This window comes from Populus trichocarpa, chromosome 8 (genome assembly GCF_000002775.5).
Source record: "Populus trichocarpa isolate Nisqually-1 chromosome 8, P.trichocarpa_v4.1, whole genome shotgun sequence".
In the NCBI taxonomy this organism is placed as follows: Eukaryota; Viridiplantae; Streptophyta; class Magnoliopsida; order Malpighiales; family Salicaceae; genus Populus; species Populus trichocarpa.
Genome location: NC_037292.2, coordinates 15346928 through 15369237, shown reverse-complemented (window position 1 = coordinate 15369237; position 22310 = coordinate 15346928). Strand labels below are relative to the sequence as shown.

The 22310-nt window shown below is 31.3% G+C and overlaps 1 protein-coding gene across 1 annotated transcript; it reads left to right on the top strand.

Moving 5' to 3' along the window:
- The first annotated feature begins 3109 nt into the window (after positions 1-3109).
- On the top strand, positions 3110-9263 carry LOC127905673 (uncharacterized). The gene is given in 3 exon segments (XM_052455429.1): positions 3110-5261; positions 5350-5514; positions 5868-9263. Coding segments are annotated over 3 exon segments (5685 nt in total). The 3' UTR covers positions 9236-9263.
- Positions 9264-22310: the final 13047 nt, after the last annotated feature.

The window sequence follows — 22310 nt, the reverse complement described above, 5'->3', positions numbered from 1 at the left end:
GGATTCTAGATTTTCCAAACAACAGCCACAAGATCTACCTAAGGTGAAGATTTGAAGACACAGCTTCGGAGGTAGTCAGTTTATTAGGCCTGGGAAAGATCAGCCAATGTAGAGTCGCCGAGGGGGGTTTCAAATGGAAGGTCATTGAAGCCCGAATGAAGAAAAATGCTGAAGAAGGCAAGTTGGGAGAGGAACGATACAGGTTGGTGGCCTTCGCCATTTTTGGACTAGTATTGTTCCCGTCTGAAATCGAAGTCATCAGTTTGGAAGCAGCAAGTGTCTTCATAGAATACGAGCGTGACCGGATCAATCCCTCGTCAGCCATTTTGGGAGAAACCATGTTGTCACTCAACCACTGCAGAACACATGGAAAAGGAGCCATGAGATGTTGCATCCCTATGTTGTATTTATGGATTATCAGTCATATCGAAACACCAAGGGACATCTTTAACAACTTTTGGTGGTTTGACCTGCGACCGTTAAAGGTTACCATGGATGAGACTTGGAAGAATTGGGATGAGAAAGCATGGATAGATAAATACGCAGCATTGCCAAGGAGCAACTTCAAATGGAAAGCACCATGGATGAACAACGCCATCTGCACAATGAGCTGTGGAAGCAAGATATGGGTTCCTTTGATTGGTGTAACCGGGTACATCAGTTACGCCCCCGCCCTCGTAACAAGGCAGTTGGGTGGAATGCAGTATGCACCAAGAACTCTAGGTTTAGCTGATTTCATCGGTTTATTCAAGCACCAACCGTTCCTCGAAGAGATGGAGCTTATCCGACAAGATTGGGAAAGACCCCTAATGGTAAAAAGGGAAGAAGGGAGCAATTTTGAAACATCATTCAGCCAGAATTATGCAGTTTGGAGGAATGAAGCGCTTTCTGAAGTGAGGGATTTCTCAACACAAGAACATCCAGAATCAGCGATGGAGCAGCCAAAGAGGAAAAGAACTGATAATGAGGAAGAGTTAAGAAAGCAGCTAGAACGATGTATAATTGATCTCAGCAAAAGTAAAGGGCAGCAACAGATATTAGAAAGTCAGTTAGAGGAAGAAAATACGATGAGGGTTTACTTGAACCAGCGGTTGGAAAAACAGGATAAGCAGTTAATGTCTTTAAAGGAATGGCAGAAAAGGGTCGAGGTAGCTGAAGAAATAGCAAAAGGGGTCCAGGCTGAGTTAAGGATTCGAATGACCGAATATGATGAGCTGGTTAAGAAGAATGGGCTCATAGAAAAAGAGTTGGCAAAGGTTAGGAGATCAACAAAAGGCAAGATGAATGTTGACAAAGAGGTGATGGATTCCTTGAAGAAAGGAAAAAGCATTCTTTTAAGGAAAGTAGAAGTTGAAAAGGAAAAGAATCGGCTAGCCCAGCTCGACATAGAAGAGGAAAGAAGGATCAGAGCTCAATATATGGTGCAATTTGAGGAAGAGAGAAGTGCAAGAAAGGCCGCTGAGTCTGATATGAGAGATTACCAGAAGAGAGCTGAGTCTTCGAAAAGAAGGATGATGGTTCTACAATCTGAGATTGAGATACGAGAAGAAGAGTTAAGGGAGTTGAGAAGCCATTACTTCGAGATGGAAGAGGAGCTGAGTAAGGCTAAGCAAGAACGTCAAGAATGTCAAGACTACATGGACAGCTTTGCAGTTCAAATTAACTCCAAAATAGCCGAGCTAGATATAGAAAAGGAAGAACTACAGAGGGTAAGGGATAAGTTGGCACGGTCGGAGGATATGGTTCGAGTGTTGGAAAGAAGTAATGAATCCTTAGGAGCCAGCAACGAAGTGATAATTGCAGATAACACCGTGTTCCATGATAAGATAAGGCATATGACAAAGCAGGTCGAGCAAGCAGCCCGCTATGCGGAAAGGCTACAGCAACAAGCCACCCAAGTTGGAAATGATGCTTCAAAGTATCGAGAATACATGGGGGCCATCACCTCTTTTATTGGGGACTTAGCTAATAGAGGAAATGCCTTTTAAGGGCAGCGATGTATGAAAGTCATTTTCTGTTATCATTTTGTATGAGCGACTTCTATTTATAAGAAGGCCATAACCTATTTTTCTTTCTATTATGTTTTGGTAAGCTACTATGATAAGAACTTGGCAAACCCTCCTTTACAGTAATCAGGTCGACTCGGAAATCTTGCCTAAAGGATTACAAAAGTCATGAATCAGCTCTAAAAAAAAAAATTCACATCATGTGCACCATATTTTCATCACGCATTGTGTTTTTAATTTATCATACGCATTCCAGATCGTGAAACATAGGTCCCACATCCAAAGTCCATCACACCCGGTCCAGATCGAGGATGGAGAACGAAGAAAGAGCTCACTTAGAGTCACATTATCAGACCGAGTTGGAATCCGTAAAAAATGAAGTTTCTCGGCTAACCGACCTACTTGAGCAACTTCTAAGAGCTAAGAATGGGGAGGGAACGTCAGCACAACAACCTGAAGGAGCGCCAGCAGCTCACATCCCTCAAGCATCTCAAAACCAGGGGGCAAACTCGGCCAATGAACAACATTTTGTGCCTATCACCCCTATCCAACCAAATCAAGCTCCAATCACTATGGACTTAACAGCGGAGGGAATCCCGGATAATAGGTCTCCCAGTTTGATGGACCAAGACAAGTTGTTTGCTTTGGAAGAAAGATTAAGGGCAGTTGAGGGTAATGACTGGTTTGACCCTATGCGAGCAGCTGAAGTATGTTTGGTACCAAACATCGTGGTGCCAAAAGATTTTAGGATACCAGAGTTCATTAAGTACACTGGTTTGGAATGCCCAAACACTCACCTTCGATCCTACTGCAATAAAATGGCTGAAGTAATCCGCGATGATAAATTGCTAATCTATTTCTTTCAAGATAGCCTCGCAGGATCCGCTTTGAGCTGGTACATGAGGTTAGATAGTGTCAGGATCAGGAGCTGGAGAGACTTGGTGGAGGCCTTCCTTAAGCAGTACAAGTTTAACCTGGAAATCGCTCCTGATCGAACAAGTCTAATGTCAATGGAGAAAAGGAGCCAAGAGTCGGTAAGGGCCTATGCGCAAAGATGGAGGGATGAAGCAATGCATGTCCAACCCCCTTTGATAGAAACGGAGATGGTGACCTTGTTTGCAAATACCTTCAAGGCACCTTATTATGAGCATTTAATGGGTAGCTCCTCTCAGCATTTCTACGATGCGGTGCGCATAGCTGAAAGGATAGAGCAAGGGATTAAAGCTGGGCGTATAGCTGAGCCGTTGGAGAAGAAGGGTTTTATTGGAAGAAAGAGGGAAGGTGATATTAACAGCTTGGAAGGTGGATACAAAGGCAAGAGAGTAGATTTCCATAATCCTCAAGTACCTACCTCTCAATTCTCACGCATAAACTTTAACCAACCTTTTTCCCCTAATCGAACAAATAACCAGTCAAACTACCAAAATCACTACCAAAGACCCCATACAAGATACACTTCAGAACAACTGTCACCGTTACCCATGTCTTTGAAGGACATGTACGCCAAACTGTTGAGTATTGGACACATAGCTCCTATCCCTGCACTACCATTGCAACCACCATTCCTAATTTGGTACAAGCCTGAGTTGACTTGCGAGTACCATGCTGGTAATCCCGGGCATGGGATTGAAACTTGCTACGCTTTCAAGAAGAGGTTGTTGGAGCTTATTAAGATGGGATGGGTATCCTTTGAAGACAAGCCCAATGTTAATTCAAACCCATTGCCTAAGCATGCCCCAAATAGTAGTGGAATAGGCATGATCGAAGTGGGAAATCAATGCAAGGTGTTGAAGGTGTCCATGAAGAAGTTGTATGACATGTTGGTACAATCAGAATTTCTAAAGACAAAGGTGGAGAGCCATTTGGAGGGATATGATTACTGTGAATACCATGGAAGAGATGGACATCATATTGAGGATTGCATCGAGTTTTGCGAAAAGATTGCAAAAATGCTAAAAATGGGGGAATTGAGGATTGAACCCATGAAGAGCTGCGGTGAGGTGAGTATGATGGAAGGTCAAGATGAGATGACAGGAGTATGTAGGATCCAACAAATAGCTAAGGGGCCACCAAGGCTAATCTTGGTCAAACCTTCATGCACAAAAGGAAACCACAATGCCATGCATTACAATTACGGTTATGCCTCCAACGTTCAAACTCCACTTCCCTTGTTCCAAACTGAGATTAGTGGTTTGACTCGGAGTGGTCGTTGCTTTACGCCCGAGGAGTTGAGGAAGGCAAAGGGCAAAGAAGTAGTAGATCTTGACAAAGCACTAGAAGTTAATAAGCCGGTAACGGAAGAGGAGTCGAATGAATTCTTGAAGTTGATCAAGCATAGCGAATATTGCATAGTAGATCAACTAAAGAAGACTCCAGCTAGGATCTCCCTTATGTCCTTGATACTCAGCTCTGAGCCGCATCGAAACGCCTTGCAAAAGGTATTGAATGAGGCATATGTACCCCAAGACATTGAACATAAAACCATGGAGCATCTAGTGGGGAGGATCCATGCAACTAATTACCTGTACTTCACAGCTGATGAGCTTGATGCTGAAGGTACCGGACATAACAAGCCTTTATACATTACGGTTAGGTGCAAGGACTGCCTCATAGGAAAAGTACTCATTGATAATGGCTCGGCCCTTAACGTGTTGCCAAAGCACATGCTGGAAGAAATGTCGATCGATGAATCCCATATAAAGCCAAGTACTATGATGGCCAGAGCGTATGATGGCTCGCCTAGGCCAATAATTGGGACTTTAGAAGTGGAGCTATATGTGGGACCACAAATGTTCCTAGTAACACTTCAAGTTATGGATATTCATCCTTCCTATAGTATGTTCTTAGGAAGACCTTGGATTCATACAGCGGGGGCTGTAGCTTCATCATTGCACCAATGCCTGAAGTATATCATGAATGGGATGTTGGTAACTGTCAAAGCTGAAGAGACAATATCCATGATAAAGAATGTGGCGGTACCTTTTATAGAGGCATGTGATTGCAAAGATAACAATATCCATGCTTTTGAGATTGTGAACACTGACTGGGTGCCGGAGAACACGGTATTAAGAAGGCCAAGGATCTCAGAAGCAGCAAGGATGGCAACTCAATGCTTCTTGGAACGCGGGATCCCATTTCAGTATAACCCTATCACCGGGATACCAGAAGGTGGTAATTCGGCAAAGATAACATGTGTTGATCAAAGATTTGGGCTAGGATATAAACCTAACCAGGAGGATCATCGGTGGGCTGCTGGTTGGAGAAGGGAAAGAAGAATAGCTAGAAATCCCTCCCCTTAGCGTGTCATTCCCAAAAGCCACATACATAATGCAACATGATAAAGGAGCCGAAAGCCTTGGTCAAGAACTGTCAAACATGGGCATAAATACCTTGGGGGAAAACAAGGTGGAAGGAGATGACATGAAGACGGTAGCAAGAAAGGGAGATGAAGCACTCCCACAACTGACAGTCTACACCATAGAAGAAGTCTCCGCCAAGACCTTTGTGCGCAAGTTGGCTCAGGACGAGAAGTTTCAGAACTGGGTGACCCAAGAAGCTCCAGTGGTTTTCAAAATGTAAACCTAGTTTGTTTACCTTAACATGCTTTTGTCATTGCTTATGTTTGCTTTTATTTCCTCTAGTTGACAATCAAGGCTCATGATGTCAGCTGGATTTTACGTTTGTCATGGAGCCTACCTTTTCTTTAAATGAATGATGAGATCATGCACTTTTCAAATTTGTTTTTTATACATTTACACCAAGCACTTCCCGCTTTCAGGAATCCTGAAAGCGGATCTCCTACAACCTCACATACATTTAGCATCAAGAATAAATGGCCAAACTTGAACGAGCATGTGATAGCTATGGAAGAAGAAGAGTGGGATGAGAGCAATATCAGTGAATTCACTAGGCTAGTAGAACAACAGGAACAAACTTGGAAACCTGCCGCGGAGGAACTCGAAACCATCAATGTGGGCAGTGATCAGCTCAAGAAAGAGTTGAAAATAGGTACCTTAATTACTGCTGAACAAAGGATAAAAATGATCACCCTATTACAAGAATATGCAGATGTCTTTGCTTGGTCCTATGAAGATATGCCTGGTTTGGATACAAATATTGTAGTACACAAGATACCGTTGGAAGAAGGTTGTAAGCCAGTTAAACAGAAGCTGAGGAGGGCCCACCCGGATATCTGGATCAAGGTTAAGGTAGAACTCGAGAAGCAATGGGATGCCGGCTTTCTAGAAGTAGTTAGATATCCACAATGGGTATCTAACATTGTTGTGGTGCCTAAGAAGGAGGGGAAGATTAGAGTGTGCGTGGATTTTCGGAATTTGAATAAAGCTAGTCCCAAGGATGATTTTCCTCTACCACACATAGATGTTTTAGTGGACAACGCTGCCCGGAGTGCCACATATTCCTTTATGGATGGTTTTTCAGGATACAACCAGATAAAAATGGCTCCGGAAGATAAGGCAAAAACAACTTTTGTCACACCTTGGGGAACGTTCTGCTACAAGGTCATGCCATTTGGATTGAAGAATGCAGGAGCAACCTATCAAAGAGCAATGGTGACTTTGTTCCACGACATGATGCACAAGGAAATTGAGGTGTATGTGGACGACATGATTGCCAAGTCTAAAAGGGGAGAGGATCATGTTGAAGTTTTGAGGAAGTTGTTTGAGAGGTTGAGGAAGTATGAATTAAGGCTCAATCCTGCAAAATGTTCGTTCGGAGTTAAATCGGGTAAGCTGTTAGGATTTGTGGTAAGTGATAGAGGTATAGAGGTGGATCCGGATAAAATAAGGGTCATCCAAGCTATGTCATCCCCTAAGACGGAGAAAGAAGTAAGAGGATTCTTGGGAAGGTTAAACTACATTGCTCGGTTTATAGCTCAGCTAACAACGACGTGTGAACCCATATTCCAACTACTAAGGAAAAAGAATCCTGGAACCTGGAATGAGGAGTGTGAGGAGGCATTCAATAAAATCAAGCATTATTTACAAAGTCCACCTTTACTGGTTCCTCCGGTATCAGGAAAACCTCTAGTATTATATCTAACAGTAACTGAAGCAGCCATGGGATGTGTATTGGGTCAGCATGATGAAACCGGAAGGAAGGAAAGAGCTATTTATTACCTAAGTAAGAAATTCACTGAATGTGAGTCTAGATACACGGAGATAGAAAGGCTTTGTTGTGCGTTGGTGTGGGCGGCAAAGAGGTTGCGACATTATATGTTATACTATACCACTTGGTTGATTTCAAAAGTGGATCCTCTGAGGTATATTTGTAACAAGCCCTTTCTCTTAAGTCGAATTGCAAGGTGGCAAGTTTTATTAGCAGAATATGACATAGTATATATGACAAGGAAAGCCGTAAAAGGAAGTGCAATCGCGGACCATCTGGCCGATAATGCTGTTGAAGATTACGAACCTTTGGATTTTGACTTCCTTGATGAAGATATATTGTCAATAGAGAAAGAAGAAGAAAAGACAGATTGGTGGACGATGTTTTTTGACGGTGCAGTGAATGTATATGGTAACGGGGCCGGTGCGGTAATAATCTCTCCTGATAAGAAACAGTATCCAGTTTCGGTTAAACTACATTTCGAGTGCACTAACAATACAGCTGAGTATGAAGCTTGTATCCTCGGTTTAGAAGCGGCATTAGAGTTGAAGATAAAGAAGTTAGATGTATATGGAGATTCAATGTTGATTATTTGTCAGGTTAAAGGGGAATGGCAGACCAAGGAGGAAAAGTTGAGGCCGTACCAGGAATACCTATCCACGCTAGCAAAGGAATTTGAAGAAATTAGATTCACCCATCTGGGAAGGGAGGGGAACCATTTTGCGGATGCTTTGGCCACGCTAGCTGCTATGACTACCATTGATCTCAAGTGCAAGGTATAACCGGTACACATTGACATTAGAAATGACCCAGCTCACTGTTGCTTAGTTGAAGGAGAGATAGACGGACATCCTTGGTATTACGATATCAAGAACCTTGTGCAAAATCACGAATATCCGGTGGGAGCTTCCAAAACGGATAAGAAAACCTTGAGAAGGTTGGCTATAGACTTTTATTTAGATGGAGAGATTTTGTACAAAAGATCATTTGATGGAACCCTGCTAAGGTGTTTGAATGAGGCAGATGCTAGAAAGGCATTACGGGAGGTCCATGAGGGGATTTGCTCAACCCATGCTAGCGGGCATATGATAGCAAGGAAAATACAAAGGGCTGGTTATTTTTGGATGACGTTAGAGAAAGACTGCATCGACTATGTCAGGAAATGTCACAAGTGTCAAGTTTACAGTGATAAGGTCCATACACCGCCAGCTCCGCTGTTTAATCTAATATCTCCTTGGCCATTTGCAATGTGGGGAATTGATGTAATCGGTCCGGTTAACCCAAAAGCTAGCAATGGGCATAGATTCATCCTCGTGGCTATTGACTACTTCACCAAATGGGTGGAAGCTAATTCGTATGCCCATGTAACACAGAAGGTAGTGAAGAGGTTTATAGAAAAGGATCTGATTTGTCGATATGGTCCTCCGGAAAAGATAGTGACCGATAATGCACAGAATTTCAATGGCAAAATGATAGTGGAGTTGTGTACCAAGTGGAAGATCAAGCATTCGAACTCCTCGCCATACCGACTGAAAATGAATGGCGCAGTAGAAGCCGCCAACAAGAACATCAAAAAGATTATTCAGAAAATGGTAGTCACGTATAAAGATTGGCATGAGATGTTGTCATTTGCTCTCCATGCATACCGCACTACAGTTAGGACCTCGACAGGAACTACCCCATATTCTCTGGTGTACGGTATGGAAGCAGTGATGCCTTTGGAAGTAGAAATCCCGTCGTTAAGAGTGTTGATGGACTCCGAATTAGAAGAGGCCGAGTGGGCCAAAGTGAGACATGAGCAACTGAACCTGATCAGTGAAAAGAGGATGGCCGCAATATGTCATCACCAACTTTACCAGAAACGAATGGCCAAGGCATATGATAAGAAGGTTAGACCGCGGTTGTTTCAAGAAGGGGATCTAGTATTGAAGAAAATATTGTCGTTACCCGGAGACGATCAAAGCAAATGGGCACCAAATTACGAGGGTCCTTATTTAGTAACGAAGGCATTCTCAGGAGGAGCACTGAAGTTAGCCAGAATGGATGGAGAAGACCTAGCTCGACCTGTGAATTCTGACTCTGTAAAAAGATATTATGCTTGATGTAGGCTCCTAAATCAATAAAGCAAAGTTTGGCCATTGACTTCTTTCTCTTTTGCATTGATCTCACAACAATCATTTTTTCATTGATCCCAACAGTGCATGTCTTGTTGTTATCGCACCTAAAAAGTTTAGCATCGGCTGAACGAATTCCTTCTCTATACAAAAGCCTAGACTAAAATCACACCCCTACACTGGGGGCAATAAGAGATGTTTTCATGAAAAGTTTTACGTGTTTAAAATGTACGGAAGCCTATAGATTTGAAAACCAAGCTAAAGCATTTGACAAAAGCATGACACAGAGGCAATGACAAATCATACATTTTGGGAAAAGGACTACTTGAAGAAAGTCAGAGACTTCTTCTCCAAGAATATGATAGGAGGCAACACGAGAGATGAATCCAGAATACGACTTCAAAAGCAAGCTTATGTTAAGAGGGAGTCTCAGGAACTAGAAGAAGAGGATGGGGCCTATGTTTCAAAACCAGGTACGAATGCATGCATGGCATCTAATCATAAATCATTGCATATATGTTTTTTGGATCGTTACAGGAGGAGACCTTAATGCATTCCAACAAGATTGGAGACGAAGAAAGAATCATAGTGGATGACAGCAAAGAATCACGGTTTTGAACCATAGTGGATTCTGGAACAACGAGAAGAACAAGAAAAGGAGAGAAAATGAAAAGTTTTGAACCCTGCCATCAGGAAGAATGACATCGATATCAGCTTTGGTAATAAGGAATCGCCAGATGGGATTCCAAGTTGTTTGAGATCGCCAGAAGGGATCTTGTATTTCGATATTCATCAAAGGAGGTCGCCAGAAGGGACCTCGTATTTCAGTTTTGAATAAAAGGAATCGCCAGATGGGATTCCAAGTTGATGGAGATCGCCAGAAGGGATCTCGTATTTCGCTATTTGGAGGTCGCCAGATGGGACCTCATATTTCATGTTTGAATAAAAGGAATCGCCAGATGGGATTCCAAGTTGATGGAGATCGCCAGAAGGGATCTCGTATTTCGCTATTTGGGGGTCGCCAGATGGGACCTCATATTTCATGTTTGTTAAAAGGAATCGCCAGATGGGATTTCAAGTTGATTAAAGGAGATCGCCAGAAGGGATCTCGTATTTCGATATTCATCAAAGGAGGTCGCCAGATGGGACCTCATATTTCATGTTAGTTAAAAGGAATCGCCAGATGGGATTCCAAGTTGATTAAAGGAGATCGCCAGAAGGGATCTCGTGTTTTGATATTGGTCAAAGGAGGTCGCTAGAAGGGACCTCATATTTCATTTTTGTTGAAAGGGAATCGCCAGGTGGGATTTCAAGTTGAGTAAGCAACAATTATAGATTTTGGTTTAAAGAGATCACCAGAAGGGATCTCAAGATGACTAAATTTTGATCATAGTTTTTTTGGGGCTGAGGAGGATTACTGTAAAAGACAAGTTTCAGATCAATCAAGCTTCGACCAGATCAGTTTCGGGAGTTCCGTTCTGGGTTTATCTTTATAAAACTTAATACGCAAAAACCCTGCTCCGTAAGCATTATAAAGAGGGGGCATCTGTTGTAACCCATTTTTGGGTCCCCCCCACAAAAATAAAAATATATAGCCAGAAGAAATTAGAAAAATAATAAGAGGTGGGAGCGCTCAGAAAGAATCAGAAAAAAATTGATTAAGGAGGTTCAAAAATATAAGGATTGAAATTTTTACAGTATATACTTGAATGATGAGAGCCTCGTGGGAAAAGAAAATTTAATTTGAAGAGTAAAGTCCAAAATTGGATGTTTATGGACTTAATTGGATTTTATTGAAGGTTTAATTGAATTTATAGAGGGTTTGATTGCAAGAAAAATTGATTTTTAAGTCAATTTGAGCTTTAATTGGAAGAAATTAAAGTTCTGGGGTCAAATTATAATTTTTGAGAGTTGATTTGGTTAAATCAGGGGCTTAATTGCATAAATATTGAAGTTTAATGGCCAATTAGGGACTTAATTAAGAAAATCCGAAACCAAGGACCAAATTGGAAAATGCGCGTAAATATAGGGGCTGTAATTAACAAAATCAGGGGCCAAATTGAAGAAATTAAAAGTTTATTGATCAATTGAGGATCAAATTGCATAAATCAGAGGCCAAGGATCAAAGTGAAAAACGCGGCCAACTATAGAGGCGGATACCGAAATTTGCAGGGATGCAATTGAATTAATTCTTAAAATCCAGATTACATTGTGAGGACTTAAAAGAAAAAAGGATAAATTAAGGACTGATTTGGAAAACATTTGCTGGCGCCACATTTAAATGAAACGGCGCGTTTTGTATAAAACGACGCCGTTTCATGTAAAAAAAAAAAAGAGGCAGAACAGTGTCGTTTTGAGCGACACTGTTCTTCTTTCTCCTTCCCCCGGACATGCAGCAGGGGAAGGTAGACAGTTTTCTTCCTCTTTCTTCATTAATTCCTGCGAGCCGCGTGCCCTGCAGAAGTCTCGAAACCCCAAGCCTTGATGATGAGAAACCAGGGGCAACACGCCTTGCCAGCGGCGCCCACTGGCCAACCGACCGGCGCTGCCCTGCCCCATGCGTGACAATAATGAGCCCCACTCCTTTGGCTCTATAAATAGAGGCTCAACGCCAACACAAGGGGAGGAGGAGAGAAAACAGGGAACGGAGAGAAGAGAAAGAAGGGAACAAAAAAGGAAAGGGACCGAAAAAGAAAGAAAACGGAGAAAACCATAAACATGGGAGAGACTGTGAGAGATAAAAAAGAGGGAGGTTAGAAGGGAGAAGGAACAGAAGAGAGGAGAGAACAAACCGAAGAGAGGAAAAAACGAACCGAAAGGGAGAGGACAGAGAGAATAGAAAGTGAGGAACCGAAACATAGGGAGAGGAAGGAAAGCTTGAAACGGGGTAGGAAATTAAAAAAAACAAACCGAGAGGATAAAGGGAAAGGGAAACCACTGAAGAACGAAAGAAGAGGAAAGGAAACAGAGGAGAAGGGAGGAGCAGTAACCTCTCTCTCCGCCGCTTGAAACAGTAGCACTGCTGCTGGGAGTCGCCGTCCGTGAGCCACGACACAGCCACCGGTCTCCACCACAGCACCGCCAGCGAAGCAGTCCGACCAGCAAGGCACCGCCTCCTCCGCGCCAAGTAAACTCTTCTCCCCCCTGCATTTCTTTCGTTACCTGTGTTTCCTCCTGCATGCAGAACATTCGGTCTGCATGCAGGAGGATGGGAGGGGAAAATAATTCCCCCCCTTCCGTTTGATTTTTGATGCTGGGCCAGGCTGGTGCTGGCCCAGCACTGATTGGGTTTCCTTCGCTGGGCCAGGCTGGTTCTGGCCCAGCTCTGATGTGTTTGTGGGCCAGACCGATTCTGGCCCATCCCTAATGTCTGGGCCGGATCTGGCCCAGACTAAAAAGAGAGATTTGTTGGGCCGAGATCGGCCCAACCCTTTTGGTGCTGAGTCCGGCCCAGCCCAGGCCACTTAATATTATATATTATATATTATAATGTTTTTATATTATTTATATATATAGATATATAAAAAAATAAAAACTAAAAATTCTGAAAAATCCTTAAAAAAAAATTGTTGATTTTCCTGCATATTTTTATCAAAATTGTTTAATACTGGTTTGTATTTTTATACTGTAAAGATACAAATCCAGTATTAAAATACCCGGTTTTCGTCAAGACATCAAAAAATAAAAAAATAAAAAAATGTTTTGTTTTCCTGCATACGGCCTAGTCTCTCCAATATATATACAAAAATCATCACATCATATTTTCATATAACAGAGAAAAATTTCAAAAAACGTACACAGAAATTTAAATCGTATAAACTATCCTTGAAGTATCATAAATAGAAATCTTAATTAATGTTTTTTATATTTTATATTTTTAATACATATAAACTATCCTTAAAACGTACACAGAAATCATAATTACTTTTTCTTATAAATTATTTTTATATTTTATAATTTTAAAACATATAAGCAATCCTTGAAGTATGATACACAGAAATCCTAATTATATTTTTGTTGAAATTTGTTTTATAGTTTATAATTTTAAAGCATTTAAATTATCCTTCAAGTATCCCAAACAGAAATCCTAATTATTTTTTTGTGGAATTGTTTTTTTTATATTTTATAATTTTCAAATACTTAAACTATCCTTTAAGTATTCTAGACAGAAATCTTAATTAATTTTTTTATATTTTATATTCTTAATACATATAAACTAACCTTGAAACATACACCAAAATCATAATTACTTTTTCTTAGAAATTATTTTTATATTTTATAATTTTAAAACATATAAACTATCCTTGAAGTATGATGCACAGAAATCATAAATATGTTTTTGTTGAAATTTGTTTTATATTTTATAATTTTAAAGCATTTAAAGTATCCTTCAAATATCATAGACAGAAATATTAACTAATGTTTTGTTATAAATAATTTTTTATATTTGATAATTTTAAAATATTTAAACTATCATTGAAGCACCCTAAACAGAAATCTTAATTCAAGTTTTTTATATATAAATTATTTTTATTTGTAATAATTTTAAAACATATAAGCTATTCTTGAAATATCATACATAGAAATCCTAATTACTTTTTTGTAGAAATAGTTTTTATATTTTACAAATTTCAAACACTTAAACTATCCTTCAAGTATCCTAAACATAAATCTTAAATAATGTTTTTTAATAAATTATTTTTATATTTTATAATTTTTATACATTTAAACTATCCTTGAAAGTACCCTAAACAGAAATTAATTCTAATTACTGTTTTTTGTAGAAATTTGTTTTTATATATTATAATTTTCAAATATTTAAACTATCATTGAAGTATCATATACAGAAATGTTAATTACTTTTTTGTATAAATTATTTTTAAATTTTACAATTTTCAAACACTTAAACTACCCTACAAGTATGCTAGACAGAAATCTTAATTAAAGTTTTTTTATAAATTATTTTTATGGTTTGTATTTTAAAAACATAAAAATCATCCTTGAAGTATCATGAACGGAAATCCAAATTACTTTTTTTTTAGAAATTGTTTTTATATTTTATAATTTTAAAACATTTAAACTATTCTACAAGTATCCTAGACAGAAATATTAATTAATGTTTTCATGTAAATTACTTTTCATAATTTATAATTTCAAAACATTTAAACTATTATTGAAGTAACCTAAACAAATATTCTAATTACTTTTTTTTTGTAGAAATTGTTTTTATATTTTATAATTTTCAAATATTTAAACTATTAATGAAGTATCCTAGAGAGAAATCTTAATTAATGTTTTTTATAAATTATTTTTATGGTTTATATTTTAAAAACATATAAACCATTTTTGAAGTATCATGAACAGAAATCGAAATTACCTTTTTTTAGAAATCATTTTTATATTTTATAATTTTTAAATATTTAAACTATCATTGAAGTATCATTGAGAGAAATCTCAATTAATGTTTTTTATAAATTATTTTTATTTTTATAATTTTAAAACTTTTAAACTATCCTTAAAGTATCATACACAAAAATCCTAATAACGTTTTTCTTTAAATTTTTTTATAATTTATAATTTTAAAACCTTTAAACTATCTTTCAAGTATTGTAGACAGAAATATTACTTAATGTTTTCTTATAAATTATTTTTATATTTTATAATTTTAAAACATTTAAACTATCCTTAAAGTACCCTACACAAAAATCCTAATTACTTTTTTTGTAGAATTATTTTTTATATTTTATAGTTTTCAAACACTTCAACTATCCTTCAAGTATTCTAGACAAAAATATTAATTCATCTTTTTTTATTTTATATTTATAATACATAAAAACTATCCTTGAAACATACACATAAATATTAATTAAAGTTTTTTTATAAATTATTTTTATGGTTTATATTTTTAAAACATATAAACCATCATTGATGTATCATGAACAGAAATTCAAATTAATTTTTTTTAGATATTGTTTTTATATTTTATAATTTTCAAAACACTTAAACTATCATTAAAGTATCCTAAACAGAAATCTTAATTAATTTTTGTTTTATAAATTATTTTTATTTTTTATATTTTGAAAACATATAAACTATCCTTAAAGTATCATATACAGAAATCCTAATTATTGTTTTGTAGAAATATTTTTTATACTTTTTAATTTTAAAAACTTTAAACTATCTTTCAAGTATCGTACATAGAAATATTACTTAATGTTTTCTTATAAATTATTTTTTATATTTTAAAATTTTAAAATATTTAAACTATTCTTGAAGTACCCTACACAAAAATCCTAATTACTTTTTTTTTGTAGAATTGTTTTTTATATTTTATAATTTTAAAACACTTCAACTATCCTTCAAGTATTCTAGACAAAAATCTTAATTAATGTTTTTTTATTTTATATTTTTAATACATATAAACTATCCTTGAAACATACACAGAAATCTTAAATAAAGTTTTTTTATAAATTATTTTTATGGTTTATATTTTAAAACCATATAAACCATCATTAATGTATCATGAACAAAAATCCAAATTAATTTTTTTAGATATTGTTTTTATATTTTATAATTTTCAAAACACTTAAACTATTATTAAAGTATCCTAAACAGAAATCTTAATTAATTTTTGTTTTATAAATTATTTTTATTTTTTATATTTTTAAAACATATAAACTATCCTTAAAGTATCATACACAGAAATCCTAATTATTTGTTTGTAGAAATATTTTTTATATTTTTTAATTTTCAAACATTTAAACTACCCTATAAGTATGCTAGACAGAAATCTTAATTAAAGTTTTTTTATATAAATTATTTTTATGGTTTATATTTTAAAAATATATAAATCATGATTGAAGTATCATGAACAGAAATCCAAATTACTTTTTTTTAGAAATTGTTTTTATATTTTATAATTTTAAAATATTTAAACTATCATTGAAGTATCCTATAGAGAAATCTCAATTAATGTTTTTTTATAAATTTTTTATAATTTTTATAATTTTAAAACGTTTAAACTATCTTTAAAGTATCATACACAAAAAACCTAATAAAGTTTTTCTTTAAATTGTTTTTATAATTTTTAATTTTAAAAACTTTAAACTATCTTTCAAATATCGTACATAGATATATTACTTAATGTTTTCTTATAAATTATTTTTTATATTTTAAAATTTTAAAATATTTAAACTATTCTTGAAGTACCCTACACAAAAATCCTAATTACTTTTTTTTTGTAGAATTGTTTTTTATATTTTATAATTTTAAAACACTTCAACTATCCTTCAAGTATTCTAGACAAAAATCTTAATTAATGTTTTTTTATTTTATATTTTTAATACATATAAATTATCCTTGAAACATACACAGAAATATTAATTAAAGTTTTTTTATAAATTATTTTTATGGTTTATATTTTAAAAACATATAAACTATCATTGATGTATCATGAACAGAAATCCAAATTAATTTTTTTAGAAGTTGTTTTAATATTTTATAATTTTCAAAACACTTAAACTATCATTAAAGTATTCTAAACAGAAATCTTAATTAATTTTTTTTATAAATTATTTTTATTTTTTATATTTTTAAAACATATAAACTATCCTTAAAGTATCATACATAGAAATTCTAATTATTTTTTTGTAGAAATATTTTTTATATGTTTTAATTTTCAAACACTTAAACTACCCTACAAGTATGCTAGAGAGAAATCTTAATTAAAGTTTTTTTTATAAATTATTTTTATGGTTTATATTTTAAAAATATATAAATCATGATTGAAGTATCATGAACAGAAATTCAAATTACTTTTTTTTAGAAATTGTTTTTATATTTTATCATTTTAAAACATTTAAACTATTCTACAAGTATCCTACACAGAAATATTAATTAATGTATTCATGTAAATTACTTTTTATATTTTATAATTTCAAAACATTTAAACTATCCTTAAAGTAACCTAAACAAATATTCTAATTACTTTTTTTTTTGTATAAATTTTTTTTATATTTTATAATTTTTAAAAATTTAAACTATCATTGAAGTATCATATAGAGAAATCTTAATTAATATTTTTTATAAATTATTTTTATGGTTTATATATTAAAAACATATAAATTATCCTTGAAGTATCATGAACAGAAATCCAAATTACTTTTTTTTAGAAATTGTTTTTATATTTTATAATTTTCAAATATTTAAACTATCATTGAAGTATGCTATAGAGAAATCTCAATTAATGTTTTTTTATAAATTATTTTTAATTTTTATAATTTTAAAACGTTTAAACTATCCTTAAAGTATCATACACAAAAAACCTAATAACGTTTTTCTTTAAATTGTTTTTATAATTTTTAATTTTAAAAACTTTAAACTATCTTTCAAGTATCGTACATAGAAATATTACTTAATGTTTTCCTATAAATTATTTTTTATATTTTAAAATTTTAAAATATTTAAACTATTCTTGAAGTACCCTACACAAAAATTCTAATTACTTTTTTTTGTAGAATGTTTTTTATATTTTATAATTTTAAAACACTTCAACTATCCTTCAAGTATTCTAGACAAAAATCTTAATTAATGTTTTTTTATTTTATATTTTTAATACATATAAACTATCCTTGAAACATACACAGAAATCTTAATAAAAAAATTTTATAAATTTTTTTTATGGTTTATATTTTAAAAACATATAAAACATCATTGATGTATCATGAACAGAAATCCAAATTAATTTTTTTAGATATTGTTTTTATATTTTATAATTTTCAAAACACTTAAACTATCATTAAAGTATTCTAAACAGAAATCTTAATTAATTTTTTTTATAAATTATTTTTATTTTTTATATTTTTAAAACATATAAACTATCTTTAAAGTATCATACATAGAAATCCTAATTATTTTTTTGTAGAAATTTTTTTCATATTTTTTAATTTTCAAACACTTAAACTACCCTACAAGTATGGTAGACAGAAATCTTAATTAAAGTTTTTTTTTATAAATTATTTTTATGGTTTATATTTTAAAAATATATAAATCATGATTGAAGTATCATTAACATAAATTCAAATTACTTTTTTATAGAAATTGTTTTTATATTTTATAATTTTAAAACATTTAAATTATTCTACAAGTATCCTACACATAAATATTATTTAATGTATTTATGTAAATTACTTTTTATATTTTATAATTTCAAAACATTTAAACTATCTTTAAAGTAACCTAAACAAATATTCTAATTACTTTTTTTTTGTATAAATTGTTTTTATATATTATAATTTTTAAATATTTAAACTACCATTGAAGTATCGTATAGAGAAATATTAATTAATGTTTTTTTATAAATTATTTTTATGCTTTATATTTTAAAAACATATAAATCATCCTTGAATTATCAAGAACAGAAATCCAAATTACTTTTTTTTTAGAAATTGTTTTTATATTTTATAATTTTCAAATATTTAAACTATCATTGAAGTATGCTATAGAGAAATCTCAATTAATGTTTTTTTTATAAATTATTTTTAATTTTTATAATTTTAAAACGTTTAAACTATCCTTAAAGTATCATACACAAAAAACCTAATAATGTTTTTCCTTAAATTGTTTTTATAATTTTTAATTTTAAAAACTTTAAATTATCTTTCAAGTATCGTACATAGAAATATTACTTAATGTTTTCTTATAAATTATTTTTTATATTTTAAAATTTTAAAATATTTAAACTATTCTTGAAGTACCCTACACAAAAATCCTAATTACTTTTTTTTGTAGAATTGTTTTTTATATTTTATAATTTTAAAACACTTCAACTATCCTTCAAGTATTGTAGATAAAAATCTTAATTAATGTTTTTTTATTTTATATTTTTAATACATATAAACTATCCTTGATACATACACAGAAATATTAATTAAATTTTTTTATATAAATTATTTTCATGGTTTATATTTTAAAAACATATAAACCATCATTGATGTATCATGAACAGAAATCCAAATTAATTTTTTTAGATATTGTTTTTATATTTTATAATTTCAAAACACTTAAACTATCATTAAAGTATTCTAAACAGAAATCTTAATTAATTTTTGTTTTATAAATTATTTTTATTGTTTATATTTTTAAAACATATAAACTATCCTTAAAGTATCATACATAGAAATCCTAATTATTGTTTTTAGAAATAGTTTTTATATTTTTTAATTTCAAACACTTAAACTACCCTACAAGTATGCTAGACAGAAATCTTAATTAAAGTTTTTTTTATAAATTATTTTTATGGTTTATATTTTAAAAATATATAAATCATGATTGAAGTATCATGAACAGAAATCCAAATTACTTTTTTTTAGAAATTGTTTTTATATTTTATAATTTTAAAACATTTAAACTATTCTACAAGTATCCTACACAAAAATATTAATTAATGTATTCATGTAAATTACTTTTTATATTTTATAATTTCAAAACATTTAAACTATCCTTAAAGTAACCTAAACAAATATTCTAATTACTTCTTTTTTTGTATAAATTGTTTTTATATTTTATAGTTTTTAAAAATTTAAACTATCATTGAAGTATCCTATAGAGAAATCTTAATTAATGTTTTTTATAAATTATTTTTATGGTTTATATTTTAAAAACATATAAAGTATCCTTGAAGTATCATGAACAGAAATCCAAATTACTTTTTTTTAGAAATTGTTTTTATATTTTATAATTTTCAAATATTTAAACTATCATTGAAGTATGCTATAGAGAAATCTCAATTAATGTTTTTTTATAAATTATTTTTAATTTTTATAATTTTAAAACGTTTAAACTATCCTTAAAGTATCATACACAAAAAACCTAATAACGTTTTTCTTTAAATTGTTTTTATAATTTTTAATTTTAAAAACTTTAAACTATCTTTCAAGTATCGTACATAGAAATATTACTTAATGTTTTCCTATAAATTATTTTTTATATTTTAAAATTTTAAAATATTTAAACTATTCTTGAAGTACCCTACACAAAAATTCTAATTACTTTTTTTTGTAGAATTTTTTTTATATTTTATAATTTTAAAACACTTCAACTATCCTTCAAGTATTCTAGACAAAAATCTTAATTAATGTTTTTTTATTTTATATTTTTAATACATATAAACTATCCTTGAAACATACACAGAAATCTTAATAAAAAAAATTTTATAAATTTTTTTTATGGTTTATATTTTAAAAACATATAAAACATCATTGATGTATCATGAACAGAAATCCAAATTAATTTTTTTAGATATTTTTTTTATATTTTATAATTTTCAAAACACTTAAACTATCATTAAAGTATTCTAAACAGAAATCTTAATTAATTTTTTTTATAAATTATTTTTATTTTTTATATTTTTAAAACATATAAACTATCTTTAAAGTATCATACATAGAAATCCTAATTATTTTTTTGTAGAAATGTTTTTCATATTTTTTAATTTTCAAACACTTAAACTACCCTACAAGTATGGTAGACAGAAATCTTAATTAAAGTTTTTTTTTATAAATTATTTTTATGGTTTATATTTTAAAAATATATAAATCATGATTGAAGTATCATTAACATAAATTCAAATTACTTTTTTATAGAAATTGTTTTTATATTTTATAATTTTAAAACATTTAAATTATTCTACAAGTATCCTACACATAAATATTATTTAATGTATTTATGTAAATTACTTTTTATATTTTATAATTTCAAAACATTTAAACTATCTTTAAAGTAACCTAAACAAATATTCTAATTACTTTTTTTTTGTATAAATTGTTTTTATATATTATAATTTTTAAATATTTAAACTACCATTGAAGTATCGTATAGAGAAATCTTAATTAATGTTTTTTTATAAATTATTTTTATGCTTTATATTTTAAAAACATATAAATCATCCTTGAATTATCAAGAACAGAAATCCAAATTACTTTTTTTTTAGAAATTGTTTTTATATTTTATAATTTTCAAATATTTAAACTATCATTGAAGTATGCTATAGATAAATCTCAATTAATGTTTTTTTATAAATTATTTTTAAGTTTTATAATTTTAAAACGTTTAAACTATCCTTAAAGTATCTTACACAAAAAACCTAATAACGTTTTTCGTTAAATTGTTTTTATAATTTTTAATTTTAAAAATTTTAAACTATCTTTCAAGTATCGTACATAGAAAAATTACTTAATATTTTCTTATAAATTATTTTTTATATTTTATAATTTTAAAATATTTAAACTATTCTTGAAGTACCCTACACAAAAATCCTAATTACTTTTTTTTGTAGAATTGTTTTTTATATTTTATAATTTTAAAACACTTCAACTATCCTTCAAATATTCTAGACAAAAATCTTAATTAATGTTTTTTTATTTTATATTTTTAATACATATAAACTATCCTTGATACATACACAGAAATCTTAATTCAAGTTTTTTTTATAAATTATTTTTATGGTTTATATTTTAAAAACATATAAAGCATCATTGATGTATCATGAACAGAAATCTAAATTACTTTTTTTTTAGAAATTGTTTTTATATTTTATAATTTTAAAACATTTAAACTATCTTACAAGTATTCTATATAGAAATATTAATTAATGTATTCATATAAATTAATTTTTATATTTTATAATTTTAAAACATTTAAACTATCCTTAAAGTACCCTACACAAATCCTAATTACTTTTTTTTTTGTAGAATTGTTTTTTATATTTTATAATTTTAAAACACTTCAACTATCCTTTAATTATTCTAGACAAAAATCTTAATTAATTTTTATTTTATTTTATATTTTTAATACATATAAACTATCCTTGAAACATACACATAAATCTTAATTAATTTTGTTTAGAAATTATTTTTATAGTTTATAATTTTAAAACACTTAAACTATCCTTCAAGTATTATACACAGGAATCCTAATTACTTTTTTGTAGAAATTTTATTTATATTTTGTAATTTTAAAAATTTTAAACTATCCTTCAAATATTCTAGACATAAATTTTAATTAA